Source organism: Gasterosteus aculeatus, chromosome 21 (genome assembly GCF_964276395.1).
Source record: "Gasterosteus aculeatus chromosome 21, fGasAcu3.hap1.1, whole genome shotgun sequence".
Lineage (NCBI taxonomy): Eukaryota > Metazoa > Chordata > Actinopteri > Perciformes > Gasterosteidae > Gasterosteus > Gasterosteus aculeatus.
The window spans coordinates 16,779,781-16,798,055 of NC_135708.1; the positions used below are offsets into that span (position 1 = coordinate 16,779,781).

General features: G+C 44.3%; 1 protein-coding gene across 1 annotated transcript in view; it reads right to left on the reverse strand.

The window, feature by feature from the left end:
• Positions 1 to 973: 973 nt before the first annotated feature.
• ptprn2 (protein tyrosine phosphatase receptor type N2) overlaps positions 974 to 18,275 on the reverse strand; it is a 91,060-nt gene continuing 73,758 nt past the window's right edge. Inside the window, exons 14-22 of the mRNA XM_040166766.2 lie at positions 15,337 to 15,484; positions 15,130 to 15,203; positions 12,431 to 12,508; positions 9,582 to 9,701; positions 9,252 to 9,418; positions 7,251 to 7,304; positions 6,227 to 6,291; positions 4,290 to 4,363; positions 974 to 2,390 (exon numbers count right to left, since the gene is read on the reverse strand). Coding sequence (XP_040022700.2) covers positions 2,319 to 2,390; positions 4,290 to 4,363; positions 6,227 to 6,291; positions 7,251 to 7,304; positions 9,252 to 9,418; positions 9,582 to 9,701; positions 12,431 to 12,508; positions 15,130 to 15,203; positions 15,337 to 15,484 — 852 coding nt within the window. The 3' untranslated portion in view covers positions 974 to 2,318. The remainder of the gene's footprint in view (positions 2,391 to 4,289; positions 4,364 to 6,226; positions 6,292 to 7,250; positions 7,305 to 9,251; positions 9,419 to 9,581; positions 9,702 to 12,430; positions 12,509 to 15,129; positions 15,204 to 15,336; positions 15,485 to 18,275) is intronic.

The window sequence follows — 18,275 nt, forward strand, 5'->3', positions numbered from 1 at the left end:
CATCTGCAGTTACAGATGCTTTATTTGCTCCAATAAACATTAACTATTAATAAAGGGTTTATTATTGGTTAATTAATCATTTAATACAGTTTCATAGAGCAGTTATAAACCTTTAATGAAAACATTTTGATCATATCCTGTTACTTCCTCTTAAGCATCACATGTGATCTTTGGCTCATCATTTATGAATGACATTTTAGCATTTATTATTTGATCTATTACTATAAAATGAGAGCCATTACTCTTTATTATAGAATAATGTTTGTTTCTCCTGGGTGTTACTCCTAGATTAGGTGAAACCTAATCATAAACCTTCTTTTAATGCATTTTAATATGCTCAGAGCACATTGTGATGACTTTTTTAAGCACACATAAATATTCAGAACACTGAGCAATAACACACTATAACGCAAAACAAACACACTTGTAATGTATTATGAGATTAGTGTATTTGATACTAAAATATTCTAATGGGTTTCCACTCTATTAATTATAATACATAATGAGCCTTGTAAAACTTATTATGAAATACTTTATGATGGTTGCTATGATTATTGTTTACAATGTGTTTATAAACAATAACACAGTGCTATAGGCAGATTATAACAAATTATAAGTATGCTTAAATGCCTAATAAGCATCGGCATCATATAAAAGTGGTTTTGAAGTTAAATCCCTCTGTAAATATTGAATCACTGGGCCTTCTCCTCTCTGTAATACGGTGAGCGGACCTCAGTGGACGAACGCGCGACTGAATTCATTTGAAATCCCAACCACTTTCTCCTCAGGAGCAAATATTTCATCCAAACAAACCTGCAAGATACAAACCCTCAGGCAGCGTTATCCATCTTTTCTCTGTGACTTCACTAAGGCTGCCATTCGATCAAATGTCATGCACTGTGAGAGCAGCCTTCCCCCTTCTGGGTGTGTGTGTGTGTGTGTGTTCATCTGAAATAATAGGAAATACATCAAATCAGTATAATCTGTTCTGATTTATTATCAATCTGGATATTACTTTTCACACAAAATATATAGTTCTCATTGAGGCTCTCAGTATACATTTCAGATAGTACTATATAGGTATTCATCAAGTCATTTATTGATTGTACATAGAATCTTTCATGTGGCACAAAATACTACAATGAACCAGTGATGGAGGCACGAAAATATGAGTAACGATCCCAATACAACTTCTGCTCACATATACATCCTATTATTACTATCTCGACACTGTATGAACCACCTCAGTTTTTGTATTACACTAAATATTAACAGAGATTTTGTTATGTAATGTTTAAAATGTATGCAGTGAGGAATAAAAAACACCTGATATGTTAAGAATATATCAAGGATCATGACCTGTGAGGCTTTTTGAGAATCAGCTGAGATGTCTGAGCCCAAAATACAACAATACACACTTCAACATGTGATGCACGTGATGCTGAGCATATAGTGGGTTGATTCAGATCACAGAGGAGAAGAAACATGTCAGGAGTCTATTCACAAAACGCTATATGCGTCTAATACATCGATTCATTTAGGGGATATAATCTGTACAGTATTAGGCAGGAACTTCATTTACTTTACATTTTATTACTCAAGCAGTACTACAGTTGAGAGCGTCGATGATGATGATGGTGGTGGTTAGTCTATAGGCAAAAAATATATATATATCTGCAACTATTTTGGATATCAATCCATCTTTTAGGCAAAACTGTCAAACATTCTCTGGTTTCAGCTTCTCAAAAGCAACAAGTTAGTGTCTTGAAACTGTAGGTCAGATATAATGAGCAAATTGTTAATTATAAACGGCCTTCTTTTCAATTTCGACAAAGCATTGACATTTTTTTTTAATTTTAATCGAACAACAAAGTGATGGTTTGTCTTAAATTTGCCAAAAGCCATTTTCAAAGCCTGCGTTTCATTTCCCCCCGACGGCAGATAGCTTATTTTGGAACTTGACGTCACGTAAACTGCCCGTCAGTGGCACTTGAACGCTACGTCCAGGAACAACACCACTTCTCATAGAGGGCCGGGGGGCCTCACAGCAGGGGGGCCCATCTAAGATCCGGATCACGACGGTCGCATTCAGAGGCGAGGGAGGGGGAGGGGAGGGTTTGCGAATATAGATCGAGGTGAGACATCTGGCACAACATTCATAAGTATACGGTATATATAGAGAGGTGAAGAGGAGGAGGAAGAGGAGGAGGACAGAAACGGAGCGAGGAGGGAGGGGGGGCAGTGACAGATGTCATCCTTGAGTGGGCAGAGGGAGCCGGTGCTCGGCGGGCGAGGAGGAGCCGGGCGATGGGATGCCTTCACTGAGGAAGCGCTTTCAGGATGGCGTTCACCTCCTCTGCCACGGCTGTCAGCGCAAACTCAAACTGCTCCTGAGGAGGAGGAGGAGGGAAGGGAGGAAAGTTTCAGTGTGCGGACAAGTGTGTAACAGCCGAGGAACGCCGTCTCGGGTTGATTGGCCGTCCTCCTCTCTCCCTCTCCTGACCTTGACCTTGACCCCGGATGCGTATTTGGCCACAGACCGGAGGTGAAGGTGAGCCGCTCTCTGGGCTTTTCAACTCGGGGAGAGCACGCGCACCCGGGCATCGATCCAGCCGCTATGTCTTGAAATAAAGCTTTTGAGTCTCTCAGCTCTGTGTGTGTGTGTGTGTGTGCATTTATTTGTGAATCCCACTCACGGGTTTTCCCCCGAGGAGCGCAAAAGGGGGGCCGATTGATGTGCGCCCCGCGGACCTGGTGCTTTTATATTCCTCTCCTCTCCCCAGGCTGGAGGCCACGGGGTCCTCTCTCTCAGAGAGAGAAAGGTACGTAGGAGTTTGGAAGGAGCGGCCTTTAGATGTGTCATCGCACAGCGCGGCGGCCCGAGGATGGGCTGAATCAATAACGGAGGAGCCACCGTGCCTCTCGCTTCTCTGTGGAGATTATCTGGAGTGATTAGGTTTTCTATTTTTATGTGTCTTCTGATGTTGTGTGGCGAGAAAAGAGAAAGCTCTTCACCGCGGCTGTTTGCCGCAGAGATGGATAGTTTCTAAGTGAGATTTGTGCGTGCGGCGCTGTTCGTCTTTACACCACTGGGGGGAGGTCAATCTCTGTTTGACGGATCAGACGATGTCTTTCAAAAGTAGGTAACCAGAAAAAGGAGGTAAATAAATGTTCTCTCTTATATTTTTGCAGAGTTTTATCCAAAAACATAAAGTGGCCACATCTTGCAGCAGAAAATAAAACATAACTGCCAGTCGGATGCTAAATTTAATACCTCATTACAATCTGATTTCTGTGTCGAGCCAGCGTGGAACCGCAAAGTGGAATCAACAATATTCCAATATAATTTCACTTAAGAGTTGTCAGAAAAGAAAAAAGAGAGAGTGCTTGAAATGCTTTTCTGCGCTGAATACAGCGGGGCTGCAAGAGCAACATTAATGAACCCCGGAGTCTGTTAGCAAGCAGCTACAATAAGTATTATCGCCCACCGCGGAATGAGGTTTGCCCTTTTATTATTATTACTACCACTATTATTATTGTCCCATCCAATTACAAGAGAGAAAACAGAAGATACTTCCTATTAGTGGATGAAAAGAAAATTCTGTGCAAACTCCCCAAACTAGGTGTGATACAAACTGCTGAGACTGCTAATGGATTTACAGTAGCAGTGTTTTATTAGATTAAATATTTACTACTGGTAAAATATTTCAAGATATCAAGATAAAGACGATATTATGTTTAATATTTTTTATAGTCACATTTTTCAAGCAAACAACATTAGTTTGTCTTAGCTTTTGCAGTTTTTCTCTGTATATAATTAAAAAAGGAATATTTTAACTTTTGTACTTTTGATTAAATACACAAGACATTTGAAGACACCACAATGAGACCTGAAAGGTTTAAATAATCGCAGCCCTAGTTAACACGTCTATTTAATTATCATTTAGATTCGTTTAACAATTGACAGCAACTTACATGACTGATTCATTTAACCGTTTTGGAAGGATTCATAATGTATGTTAAGAGAAAATCTTAAAATGTGTCACTTCCCCATATGAGTCTGTGACAGAGGGTCTTTGTGTCTTGTGATAAATGTGCACCAGTGAGTTATTATCTTCTGAGACAATGTTTGTCTAATCCTGCAGCGGTTATCAATTACCGCATCATTTCCCCTGATCCGTGTGCACACCAAGTAGAAAACCGTCTGTTTGAATGACTGCGACCCCTCCCCCCCCTTCCCCTCCCTCAACCCCCCCCCAACCTCTCTAACTCAAAGCCGGGAACCTTACCTTTGTCTGGACCATGCCAGCTCTCTGGTCTCTCAAGTGCTCCAGGGTAGCGGCAATATCAATCTCTTTAGCACCTGCAACAGACCGAAAATTGGACTGAGTTCAAAGCAGCCGAGTAATCCAGCTCACATCTGTCAATCTCTCTTTATGCTGGGCTCCCTTTGGAACGGCGCAGCAATTGAAAATTATTACATTCATCCTTGGAAAGGCTTGGACGAGAGCCACGCGGTGTTTCTCAATAAAATATGCAAGGGGATATTTTTGAGGGGTCTGGGATGTGCGCAGTGATACATTTCAAAAGCGTCACGCTCTGGCTCCTCGTGAGAATCTTGCTCAAAAAATGGTTTTGAATTATGTGCAGCTATGAAGTCTGCTGAGAGCTTTCTGATATCTAAGTGTGTCTCTGTGTGCGTGTGCATATACAGTATGTAAAAATCAACAAACGCTAATTAAAGCGTTTCATTGCCTTTGCAGCAGCGATGCCGATGAATAACCTACACAACAGTTGCTCGACTTCAACTGTGATCAACTGCTGTTGGGTTAAGTCTGTCTTTGGCTTTTAAAGTGTGAGGCATTAATCTAGTATCTTATTCTACTTTTAGATGTATGGGTTCAAAGCAACGAGCGAGGGCTCATTGGAGAAAGAAACGCGCAGAGCGGCCAAACTCTCGAGATGTTTTTGAAGGTGAGGCAGAGAAAGGAAGCAAAGGAGACGGAGTGCGAGTGAGTAAGAGACACTAAAAAAGAAAAAAGAAAGAGGGATATAATTCAGCCGGAGTTAGTGCTCAAAGTCCTCCAGTACTCCAACAAGACTTTCATGTCTCAGAAGGGCTGGATTCCAAAGTTAAGCTGAAGAGAGGCTCTTCGACCAAAGGAAAAAGCTTTGGAGAGCGAGATTATTTTCATTTATACATTCGATCCTAGAGCGCGAAACAAAAGGCTAAAAAGAGACCCGGTGGCACCTTTGATCACCCGGACAACCAGAGCCAGATGAACTAGATCCGGTTGTTTCAGTCTTATTACTGTTTCCCAATGCAACCGTCTTAACTAACTAGCTCTGGCGGGCTGCGATTGGCAGGTGGAGGGCCGTGCACAGGGCGGTGGGGGCAGGGGTCAAAGTTCAAAGGGCAAAGGGCAGAGGGCAGGCTAAGCTATGGAGGGCTTTACGGTGGCAGCCTTTGGAAGAGCACAGCTCCAGTGCAACAATAGATGTCCGTATCTAAATATCAAAGAATATGTATATGCGTACAAACTAAAAAAACGCAATGTGCAAAAAGCACAGGAACCTAAAATGTAGAAACAGATCAAACCATTTCTTTCAGCCAGCTTTTCTTGCCTAGATGTTTTGTATTTATTTAGGCCTTTGGATAGTGATTACTGCTCTATAGGCCAATAACGATGCCAAGTTACTGTGACTTGTGACCAATTCCAGACCATCATCCTTGACTGTTTTTTGACTAAACAATGCTAACTGAGGGCCATTGTAAGCTCAAAAATGTTTTCTGTAAGATATTTGCAGTAAGGGATGAGAATTGAGTAAGAACCATGTGGAATACAAATAATAATCAAATAAAGACTTTGTTCCCATTAAATATTAAATACTTAGTTAAACCATTGGACCAAGGATTACAAATTCCATGCATGTGCTATATAAATTAATGTTGCCGTTGCGATGCAGGTCAATATGGCGTGACGGTAGCTTAAATAGATAATTGCTAATGTGGTTAAAGGTTTCTCCCCCCCCCCCCATTTTCTCTTTGTTCAAGTCTCTCCACTCCCTCCACGTCTGCCTCTGTCTTCGCTGCCTCTCCACGCCTCAGGAAAGTCACCCTCTAATGCATCCCGAGACCCTCTCTGGAAAATGAGAGGCTTTGGTGTTGCCAAGGCAACACTTCCACGCAAGCAGAAAGAGAGAAAAGGAAGCCATTGATCGTTACCTTTAGCCATCCTATTGAGGACCATGTCAATCAGAATGTAAGTCCCACTCCTGCCAGCTCCATCACTGCAGAGAGTTAGAGAGAGAGAGAGATCATTAAGGTGGCAGAGTGAAGCTTTAATCTCAGAGTGTTTGTCTTATAAGTAAGCAAATTGCTCATTTACATCTGCGTCTGCGGAGAGCCTGCAGAGTATATTTAAACCCAAATGAGTCCACGCACACGGACACACCCCGCTCCATCCGCTTAAAGCCGGATATTACACATACGATTGAAACAAAAATCAATAACGATCATTAATATAACAGATCTGAATAGTTGATGTTCCGATAAATGTGACTATGTTAAACCTTTGCACACGAGTGCATGTGTGGTCTTGAGACCCGCTCGGCTATTGGGGAGAGGGCAATGGTCTCTGAGGCGCACTGGGGACAAAGGCTTTTAAATGAATGCACCTCAGGAGCAGAGGAGAGGTTGAGGGGCCGGGGGCGGTTCGAGAACGGCTTTTGGAGAGCCTTGCTTTTCCATTACTCCAGAGATAGTCTTATGAAAAGCCTCCCTTTGTGCCCGCCGGCCATTCAACGGCTCTGCATGTTAATTGCAAACAAGGCGTGCACATCTCACTAATAAAGGCAAGGCCAATAAAACAGGAGCGCGGCCTGAGCGCCACTGCTTCATTAATCCACTGCTAGACACTCAGTCCTTACAGCTCCCTCAGAGGGCGAGTAGGCTGCCCCCCCCGCCCCCCCCACGCATGACTTAACAGGATGTGACTATTAAAAGTGGTCAGGCAGATACCAGGTGTTTAACACTAAACCAAGCCAGTTACTCAACCAAAAGTGGAAATGGAGGTTTCTCTGGTCGGGTGTCTTTGCACCACGCAGCCGATGGAATAAACAACAGCTCCAGTGGACCCAGATAGAGTAAATGGACCCCCCCCCCCCCCCCACAACCCCCTCAACACACAATCACCATCCCAATTCAGCAGGATCAGCCCCTGTAACACGGTTGAAATAGTTATACTTGCCTGCAGTGAACAATAATTGGGCAAGATCGACCCCGGTAGCACTTGTTAACCTTTCTGGAATGAAAAAAAAGAGAAAATTGGATGTTATGGTGAGTTTGGCAGCAAAGCTGTCTGAATTGTCCTCTGGAAACAAGGTTTTGCTGAATAATAACATTAAAAATCACAGTGACACATGACTCGGCTTGTATGGTCTGGCTGAAATCAATGACTGTGACTATCAAAAGAGCAAAACGAGATCCCGAGGGACGAGCCCTCCTGTCAATCAATCACCTTCATTCGAGGACAGAGAAATATAATCAGCGTCGCGGCGAGTGGATGAATTGAACAGCTTTATTGTGACGTGTGGGTGATGGATGGAGCGGTGCGATGTTGTGATTGCCGACCTGCCGACGCATTAACCCAAGCCAATTATGAATGTTACACACCACCAAAGGCACGGCGAAGGCCAGCGAGCCTTTTTCTTCCCCCCCAACATCGCTGTTGCCATGGCAACTGACTACACCGAGCGCCACCACGTCGTCACATTTCCCACCGGGCCCCGAAAAATCACAAATAAGCGTTTGAATGACTCGGAGTATCTGAAATCTGTCGTTTGATGTTCTTCTTAAAAACCACCAATACTACAAACATCAATCATCAGAAACATTTAAACCAATGGATGTGTTGAAGCTTATATACAGCTTATATATATAGCTTTTTTTTAAATAGTTGAGTACATGTATTTGGTACTTTACAAACTACAACTGTGAATCTCATCTCAATGATGGCATTTTTTGGGGGGGAATTGGCATTCATTTTTGTTTGTACATCGAATGCATATCTTCTAAATTTGAAGTATATACTGTTTATAAATACATATACATTTATACATATAAATATATATATATATAATAATAAAATCTAAATCTGTCCTTTGTTGAAGAGCATACAGAGATGGTTGGAGTTCCCATGCAAGCCAGAGGAAGGAGCAGTGAGCAGACAAGAGGTGGAGGGGAGTCAGGAGTGAGAGAAAGACAGTTTGTGCACAGGCCTGGCTGAGGAGACACAGTTTCCAATGATCACTTTTGTGACTATGCAACTGGGCTCATATTACTAGCTGCAACATCACAAAAATGACACTGGCAACCGCAAAATACCAAGTTGGCCGAAACCGTGAAAACCGTTCGATCTGAGACCTCTGAATCGCAGAGAGAGATTTATCTTCCCCAAATCCCACGTGAGCATAAATTGAGTTAAATGTAGGCAACCTCGTTGTCAAGGCGGAAACTAAAACAGGTACGTATATATATTCAAACACAGCTAAAGTCTGCACAACAATACCATAAAATAAATATAACTGACTGCAAGCCACGCCTGCTTTAACTTTACGGAAAAACACAAAAACCCAGAAGCGACTGCGAGGAAAAGGATGACATGATAACGCTGCACAAATCCTCCTCTTTTTTTTTGCTTTCATCTGCATTACAAACCAGAGGGACATACTTCCATCCACAAATCAGATGCATCTTTTCTCATTTGGAGGGCTTCTTCTATCCCTCTGGGGTCTCCCAGCGGAGCTATTGCTGCTCTTCTGCCAGAACGCATTATATGGAGAACAGAGTGAGGTTATTCAGTCACTAGCTCTACCCCCTCTCCTGTGTTTTTAGTGAGACAGCTCTCATTTAATTGGGTGTTTGAATTAGATGTTTTTTTTTTCTCCTTTCTTCTCTTCCCAAGCCAAGCCAGGCAGTGCAGGGCTGTTAATTTGCTGCATCACATGTGCTGGAGGGAGGTGAGGGAAATAGGCCCAGGATGAAAGGGATAGAACAGAAACACGGTCCTTATTAGAACCACCATTCTCTCGGACACCAGAAGGCAGAGGGGGGGGGCGAAAGGGAGGCGGACCAGAAAGGCGGCGACAGAATACAGAATACAAGGGAAGGCGATTGAGAACGAGCAACCGGATGAAGGGCAGTTGTCCGAAACCTGCCTGAGCTCCGGCCGGCGGCTTCTGCACTCTACCTGCGGAAGTCCAAGAGGGTCCTGGCCGAGTTGGGGATCCCGCGGTCCATCCAGGACAGGAAGTGGAACTGCGTTACGGTGCGGGTCTCGTTGGTCTGCAGGTTCTTCAGGTAGAAGCTACGCACCAGGAAATCTTCGCACCAGATGTGCTCCGACACCAAGTTGACCTACGTTTCGGGAAAAGGGCCACACTCGGGTTAATTGAATACCGCTTCACACTAATAATGATATTATGAGAGTGATTTGGTCACTGCGAATGTCTCAACGCCGCAGCGATGGACAGGAACCGACCGCAGCGCAACTTCTGCCCGATCTCTCGGGGGAACGTACCTCGTAGACGTGGTAGACGTCGGATCCTTCGTCGGGCCAGTAGGGGTGACACTGCTTCACTCCGTTTTCAGACAGCGGGGTCAACATGACGACGACGACGCAACCGCTCTCCCACACCATCTGCACACCGGGAGGAAAACTTCGGGAGTCAGGCGTCTCTCTCGGACACAACAAGCCCTTTTCGTACTCGTCGCGGCGGAACCGTGGCACCAGGGACGCCATGTGGCACATTAGCCACGGCACCTTCGTATTAGAGGGGGAATTGATTTCTCAATCTTGGATCCGGAAAGTATGAATAGACGTCACCTCTCTGCGTGCGACGCAACGATAAATGTTGAGGTTCGAGCAGCAGGAGGGCGAGTGGTGAGTCGCCGGAGTGACAGCATCGACTGAGCCGCTGCTCCATGTGCGTTTTATCACAATCTAATGTGTCCTTGGGAAAAAAAGTACAGGCCCACGGCAGCCATTAGGAAAACGAGGAGGAAACACGGGATTTTATGATTGCTATAAAAACACAACGGCCTTGACAATACACTAATCACAAGCTTCTGTGATCCAGCCTGGTGGACACATTACACGCCAACTGTGCCAACTGTGCCAACTGTGCCAGGATGTGATGAGATTAGGCAAGGTGGTGATGTCGGGGAAAATGAACCATTTAGTCTACTAATATTCAGCAAGTATTTGTAGGCAATGAGGAAGAGGTGTATTACTTCAGGTATTAACGGCGTATTTTTTTTGATGCAAAGCTCCAAATAAATACTTCTACTTCGCATACTATGTGTAGAAGAAAGCAGGCTACAACTTTTGGTCCTGAAAATGACCAAAGTTGCAGTTATGTGAACTGGCATCAGCTCCGATTTCTGCAGTGGATCCAGAGGAGAAGCGAGTAGCAGAGCCCAGCTAGAGTTAAGGTAATAGGGACGGGGGGACGGGGGGGACGGGTGCAGGAATGAGGAGTGGAGGATTAGAGCAGAGCCTCGTTTCAGAGCTCTGCCTGAGGGCGGCGTGGATTAGATAGGACGGAGCAAAAAGATTTGCCTCCTGCATGGTCCATTTGCATGAGAGTGTTTCCTGTGTTTGTTTACTTTTAATTGGGGAAAAGATTGTTTTTTTTTATTCTCCTGCTACAACCCAAGGTTTAGCATATTGAAATAAGGAATGGCTACATCTGAATCACACACACAGCTCTTATGTTTATTGTGTCCGTCAATCTGTTTCTAATTTTACATCATTTCCTGCTTAATTTGGAAATATTTTGAGTTGTTCATTGCTAAATAGCCCATTTCATTAGATCATGGGTATCCATTTATCTACCTGGCATAGAAAAAAAATGGCAGACAAACAAATAACCACATTGATTAAGAGATAATCATCCACTGTTTAATTGCACTTTAGAATTGAAAAATTAAATTCACTTCAATTTCATTCATTAAATACTCTTTTGAGCAGATATAGTCAATCGGTGCTGAATCTTTCTTTTACTTTAATTAGCTAAACATCGGACGAGGACAGAATTTTTAAGTAAAGGTTTGATTCTTGGGCTTTAAAACGCAATTTGCTACAAAGACCCAAGCAGAACCCAACCAGACCACACTTAGTGTTTCCCCCTAACAGCACTTTCATGATGCTCCCCGAAGCAAGCCAGCTGGTCTGCCGGGGTTTATGCTTCACACTTTTACATCCCGGTCACGGCCATCACAGTTACTTTCCCATATGGAGGTGATGGGCCAACTAATTACGACAGTGCTGTCCTATTAACACATAAGAACGCCATTTGGCCACCATGCATCATTTAAGACATTCCTCCACACAAGACGACACTTCCCCAATAGCCTTTACCCAGTGATTAACGGCAGGTTCGTCTGACATTTATGGATGCGGCGGAGAATGCAAATGGCAAAAGAGAGAAAAAAAAAGACAAATAGGAGCAAAACAGCATCATCGCAAATAATGTTACACTTCCTGGCGGTGTGGATAACTAGACTACTGTTTACAAAACAAGAGCTGTTTTCTAGAACATATTCTGCGAGTGGCACTGTTTTATTGATGAGTAAGAAAAAGCACCATTACGTCCAGCTCGAGTCCATCATGTATTACCGTTTACGTGAGTGACAGAGCCAAGCATTACATTTTACTATAAAATATACAATGATTCCTTCCCATAATGGTTTGGGGGGCTGTAAATAAGAACTATACTGTTGCCATGGATTTAGTGACATATAGATAATAGATGGCAGTTTCTATTAGGAATGTAGCCATAGATATACAGACAGTGAAGGAAACAAAAAATGAGATATGTGCATGTTTTTGCAGTATTCTCTGACAGCGTTAGTCACATTTAATCAAACAATATGTGTTTCACGTCTGTCTGTTCGAACTACTGGATTAGGACTTAAAGCAGAAGGGGGGGGGGGGGGGATTTTTGATGCACATTGGAGCTACAAAGCGTTGAGGGTTTGCTTGTGAAATATTTGCCATTTCTGGTTACCGGGATTAAAGAAAATAAATAAGCAACTCAACAGACGTAGTATTCTTTTCATACGATTAGAAGAGTCTTTTAGGATTCTGTAATTAACCTCAGAAAAGCAGAACGACAACTCTAGTACAATTTGATGCTCGACTTGAGCAGAAACCAGGCCGACATTCTACTTCATCGATCCGACTTTGAGAAATCCCACCACTGCTTCGACAGCAAAGAAAGTAATCTAGACACTTGGACCAAGAGGAAGACATCAGAGTCACATGGGAAATCACACAAAACCATCTCGGATTCTTGAAAACACCCTCAACCCTTCATAAAAATAACGGTTAGAGGATGAGAAACCGGCAGGAATGGAGACGATTACCTGCCAGAAGTCCACCACGGTGGAAAGAAGTGGGCCCTGCGAGGAGATGTAAGTAGGGTTGCGAGGGTCGTGGTCCATCTGGTGGAGAGGAAGCACAGTGTGAGACAGCGTTTGGGGCCGAGGACTGGCGGGATGAAAATGTACCGTGTGGTTGAGAGCCTCCATCTGGACGGAGGCTTTGAGGGGCAGAAAACATTTGCTTCTGCAGCCTCGTTTCCCCTCCATTAATTTATTCCGTCCCTCTGAACGACATCGGCTGGAGCGCAAAGAGAACCACGCGCTGTTTCAAGCAGATTGGAGGCCCTTTTTTAATCGAACCAATGTTTTCAACCCTTTGAAATATTCAAAATAAACATTCATTTGCATTACCTTGACTTATCTTTTTCATCTCATCATTGAGGGACGCGTTTACCTCGCCTCAGTTAAGTCATGTACCGCCTTCTTTTCACCGCCCGCCTGCCGATGACCTAACGAAATGGCTTCTCGGATCTCGGTTCTGTCGTGCCTTGACGTGCGTGTGCATGAAACATGATGCAGCGGTGTGACTTTAACGCCTGCAGGCTGTTGATACGAGGGGACTGGGTGTTTAGCGGAGACATAATAACACGGGGGACTTGATTTGAGGGATGTATTGAGACTTGATTGAGTAGGTGTCGGGTGGGTCGCCCCCTGAAATCAATGATGTATTTCATGCACACCCTCGAGTGCAAGATGCATCAGTGGAAAGATGTTGATACATTTGGCAGGAAAAAAAAATGTGTACTGTAGACTTATGTGGTGAAAATAAAGAATATTGGGAAACCAAATGTTTTTTTCTTGTAAAAAGTGGCCCAGTTACACAGAGTCCCAGAGAGTGTGCGCTCCAGAGTTAAAGTTAAACAGAGTTTTTCACACCTGCAAGAAATGTTCTTGTATGAGTAGAACGCAGCAAGTTATTTTTCATTAACTATTTCTCACTGAACAGGAGTTTAGAAGTGAAACAATACGTTTTAATTTAATTTATGTTCCTCCTTGATTCATTTTTTGAAGCTCATAGACATTGACTTTGGTTGAATATTATCCCTAGAATTGTAAATGTATAATTTTAGATGATTGATACGCACTAAAATGCTAGAAAGGTTTTCTGAAATGTGAGAATTTGTCCGCCTTGTTATGGAAGAAAAATTTGCCAAAACGACACACCAATGCAGGAAACATCAATTGTTGTACTTCCATTGATATTCAATTTTGCTTTTATGCTTCCCGTTTAAGAAGTCTCCAGTGGATTTGTTCAAATGAAGATAAAAATCCCCCCCTGAAAGGAAAGGCCGGCGCCTAAACCTAGTGCTACCACTCCGTTAGCCAATCTCAAGGACACAGACAGGCGTCCACGTCCCTGCATGAATACTAAGGCGAAAACATGAAGCAGTAGTCCCGCGTCTCAGCTGTCCTCGCCGTGCCATTGTGGGAAGCAGATAGACCACAGCAAAAAGCAAAGGAACGCTCTTCGGGTTTGAAGTCAAATTGCCTGAACTTAAACGGCTCGCACGGATGTCTGTTTCCCGAAGACGAGGCTCAACTTTCGCCTTCATCCTGCGTTAGCGCGACACGCAGAGCTGGGACGAGGTCATCCTGGGAAGTTCAAAAAAGCCAAAGCAACCAGTTCGACCTTCTTCAAAAAAGCCGGACAAGGCGAAGGCCGACCCGTCTCTGACCACCAGTTTGTGCCGCTGCGCGTCCCTTTGATTCATTCCTCCGGCTAACGATGCCGCGCAAACGCTCGACTCATTTGTGGTTCGAGCGTTAACTATCGCCCAGGCTGTCTCCTGCGCGCGTCGCCCTCTGCTTTGCGCAGAGCGCAGATCTCTGACCTCTGATTCCCGGAGAGAAGGGACAGACTATTTACTCGTAGGCCGCTGCCCCTCCAGCCCCTAATGAGGAGGCAGAAGCCACGCCGACAGACGTAATTATCACAGTGTTGCCGGGCTCGGCCAGGGGTCCCTTTTGTGGTGTAATTACTGTCTTTTCATCCACACACCACTACATCCGCCATCACCTCACCCGTCTTTCTAAATACTTAAAAGAAACAACAACTTTGCTCTAATCCACCGATTTTTGCCGTTACTTTAATATTATTCCATGTGTTGGCAAATGTTGCTTTTTAAATGAAAAATGGCTAAATATTCCATGAGAGGAAAGGTAGGAAAAATGGTTTGTTCCTGATGGGTAATAGGCTTTTAGCGCAGCTGTGTGCGCCCCCTCCTCTATCTCCTCAGACATTTTGGCACTGTATTTGAAATGCATAGTTTCTGTTCCCTCTGATGGAATCCCTTTTCAGCTGCCTCTGGGGAAATTATGACTGCCAATGTTTTTTTGGGGGGGAAAAAACAATCGTAGCCGTCACTAACACTGAGGTCTATTTGGATTTGTACATTTCTTTAGTAAAAAAATAACGTATAATTCTTTATAATGGGAAGAGAAAAAAAAGGGGGCTTCTCCAGGGGGCGGCCATTTTGAAAGCGGTGTAATTCGACAAGACGCACAAATCCACTGAGGCTCCATGAGTTAAAAAATATATCAATGCACTTGGATCAATGACGAGTCCTTTAAAACCTATTTTTATCTCAAAATAAAAGCCAACCGGTGCTCCTTGTACAAAAAAAAGGCAGACATCAGACATGATCCACGACGTAGAACTACAATGAATAAACAATACTCACTATTGGACTGGCATTGATGTAATCTGAGTTGCCGTGGTTATTCTCCGCTTTCAAGTGGATTCTGGAGTGATCATCTGCAAGGGAGAGGCATGATTCATCAACATATGTTCCTCCCCACACGATGACACCCGGGTTCTGAGCAGTAAGAGAAGAGCGCCGGCTTCTGCAATTTCCCCGCGGTTTCATCATACACCTGAGTGGACTCACATACGACCACGGCGTCCGAGCGGTTCTTCTTGGCGTTGGGCTCGCCGCGCCCCACGCTGCAAGCGCTGGGCTCCGCTTGGTAGGAGCACAGGGCCTCCCACTCACGCTCCAGACGGTTCTTGTTCTTCAAGTGGTCCTCCATGTATGACTAGAGGAAGAACAGGACAACACCTGAGCCACCGCTGCAAATAACAAGCCAGATACATTGTCTGCACACACTGGGTTTAACGGAGACACAATTCATCTCCACCATTATAAAGCTTGTTTGAGATGCCTGATTTTTTGGTTATTTTTCATATTTTCTTCACCAAGAGCTGTCCAATATATAAAGTGGAGCAAAAACAACCCCCCCGACAGCATTAAAGGAATTCTGATGTACAGCCTCACAACAGGGTGAGGGGGAAGGCTGTTGACGATCTGGGTGGGGTAGGTTTATTAATGTTTATGTCCTTGTGTGTTTGACCGAGAGAGAAAGAAATTGTGCACAATTAAGACCCCCGAAAGGTTTGTCTGCATTGGAAATACTTCAGCGGTGTTTGAATCACGTCCGTTACTGCTTGCACAGCCACTGATAAGATTGTCTGCATTTAAGCCTTTGCTCGGAGAAGACAAAATTGAATTCGCTAGAGAGACAAAGATGGGAGAAAAAAAGAAGGGGGAAGGGTAGAAGTCTTTGTGTGCGTATTCTCCCAAACCAAGGCAAGTAGAGAGCTTAGACGCCGGCAAGACGATCTTTTGTAGCACAGCGTTGTGTTTCACTTTCCCGCCTATATCATGGCTTCCCTCCCAATGGGGTTAAACGCTTCAGTCCGCTATTGTGTGAGGCAGAAGATTACAGACTCATAAAGTGATGTCAGGGATCAGCTGGCTAATACAATGAAAGCGATACCCAGATGTGCCGGGGTTTTATCCCATATTAAAGGCAGCATAGGTAGGGCTGAGCAGAGAGGCAACACTCCGTTGTTACAGCCAACTTACTCACTCCTGTCCGTCAAAAGTGTAATCCAGCTCTTTGCAGAATATATATACGATTCTTACATAGATGATAATCGCAAATAAGCTTGTCCAACGCACAATAGGCAATTACCCTTTGATGGCTCGTGAATTCAGACATCGCCTGCATGCACGCGAAGGGTATTAGGAGATTTATAAAAACATTACAAAACCCACAGACAATGAAATCAGAGTTAATTGTTCAATCGGTCGCTCGGGTCTTAAAAGCAGCGCTGACAAAAAAAAAAGAAAAGACTAAAAGCAACTCTTGGGATTAATTCAGCTGCCTAATGAGAGCACAACAGCACACGGCGTTCTGGCTGAACCCATTAATGACACACGGCGACATTTCTGAAATATTACTGGAGATTTCTGTTTACGTACTCTGAGCCATTCCCCAACTTTTAATTTTATGCCTGCGAAAAACCCCAATTATGAAAAAAAACAAAAACAAACTAGATCATTTCAACTCTAATAGCAGCCAACATATATAAATATATATATATATATGCAAATATATATATATATATATATATATTTGCATGTGTGTTGGTGCGCATCGCCTACACAAACAGACAGTGCTGTCTGCCCAGGAAAATGACAGCATGCCATTATGGCCACTCGACAGAGCCTGTCACCACTATGCTCTTGTCACCCTTTACAAGTGCTCTCAGCTTGCCAGCCTGACAGCATCCCACCTCCCCGACCAATATTACATCTCCATGTACTTGATAAATCCACTCTGAATTGCCTCCCGTTCTATTCAAACGATGCCCTGAATCGATTGCATTCCAAATTCCTATTTTCGTAGCTTAAACGCGACGCAGCCAGCGGGCCCTTATCAAGCCCTCCCGTTCCAGGGGGGGGGGAGGCAGTGGACCGCGGCGTATTCCAGAGACAGGGTAGCGAAGGTTTAGTGAATGAGGGGGGGGGGGGGATTATGTCTGCCAATCAGAGGTTTGGGATGGGAGGCCTGGGTGTCAGGGAAACAATGTCTAATCCTTCCTAAGCAGTCTCCTCGGCAGCAGAGGGTGCTGGGTGAAATCAGGATGATGGGACAACCAGGGGAGCCAGACACAACAGGTAACACACATCGCCGCCGAGCTCCTCCGTCGAATTTTAAAACGAACAATGCTGGTCGGAACGGTTGGAACACGGCACTTTTTGATATGATAAACAGCGGCGGGGGGGTGGAATAAAGAAGGCGTTGATATGTACGTCTTTGTCTGCTGGCTAATAATAGCCAGACGAAAAGAACACACCGTTTTGACTGAAATGTAAAGGTCATTTTTTCTTTTGCTCATGGACTAAATGAAACAAAATGTCACAATAACTACTCAACATAATAAAAAAGAGTGGTGTGGCCAGTTAACAATGCTTGTGAGGAAGCGCTGTCCATGGTGCTGAAGGGGTCGCGGCAACAAGCACAGACATTCATCTTACATCTGGGAATCATTTTGGGGGGGTTTGTAATCCTTAAGTACGTCACGTTTTCATGGCTGTAACATTAAGCTGCAGCGGAATGAGGTAACAAGAGAGGAGATGGGAAATGATGGCAGAGGCGTGTCAGGTGACAGACGCAGAGGCATCCAATTTCACTTCTGAAGTCGAAAGTCGTTATGCAAGACTTTTCAAATCTTTGTGGGGGTCGAACGGTCGGGCGCAACGCGCTAGTTCATAGTGGTTGTGTGTGCGCTCGCGCGTGCGTGCGTGTCATCTGATCCAGCCTCACAATAAGGACCCCCAGCGCATGTGCTTTGGAAAGCCGGGTATTCATCATCCTTCTCCACACGGCGCGAGCTCCAAAGAGCGAGAGAGCGGAGATGAGAGGAGAGGAGAGCTGAGATGGGAAAATATAGGTCTGAGATCAGTGATAACAAGGCAATCTCACACATGGTTTCATGTGAGATGGCGGTGGAATTTTAAAGAAGAACCCCTATAGAACA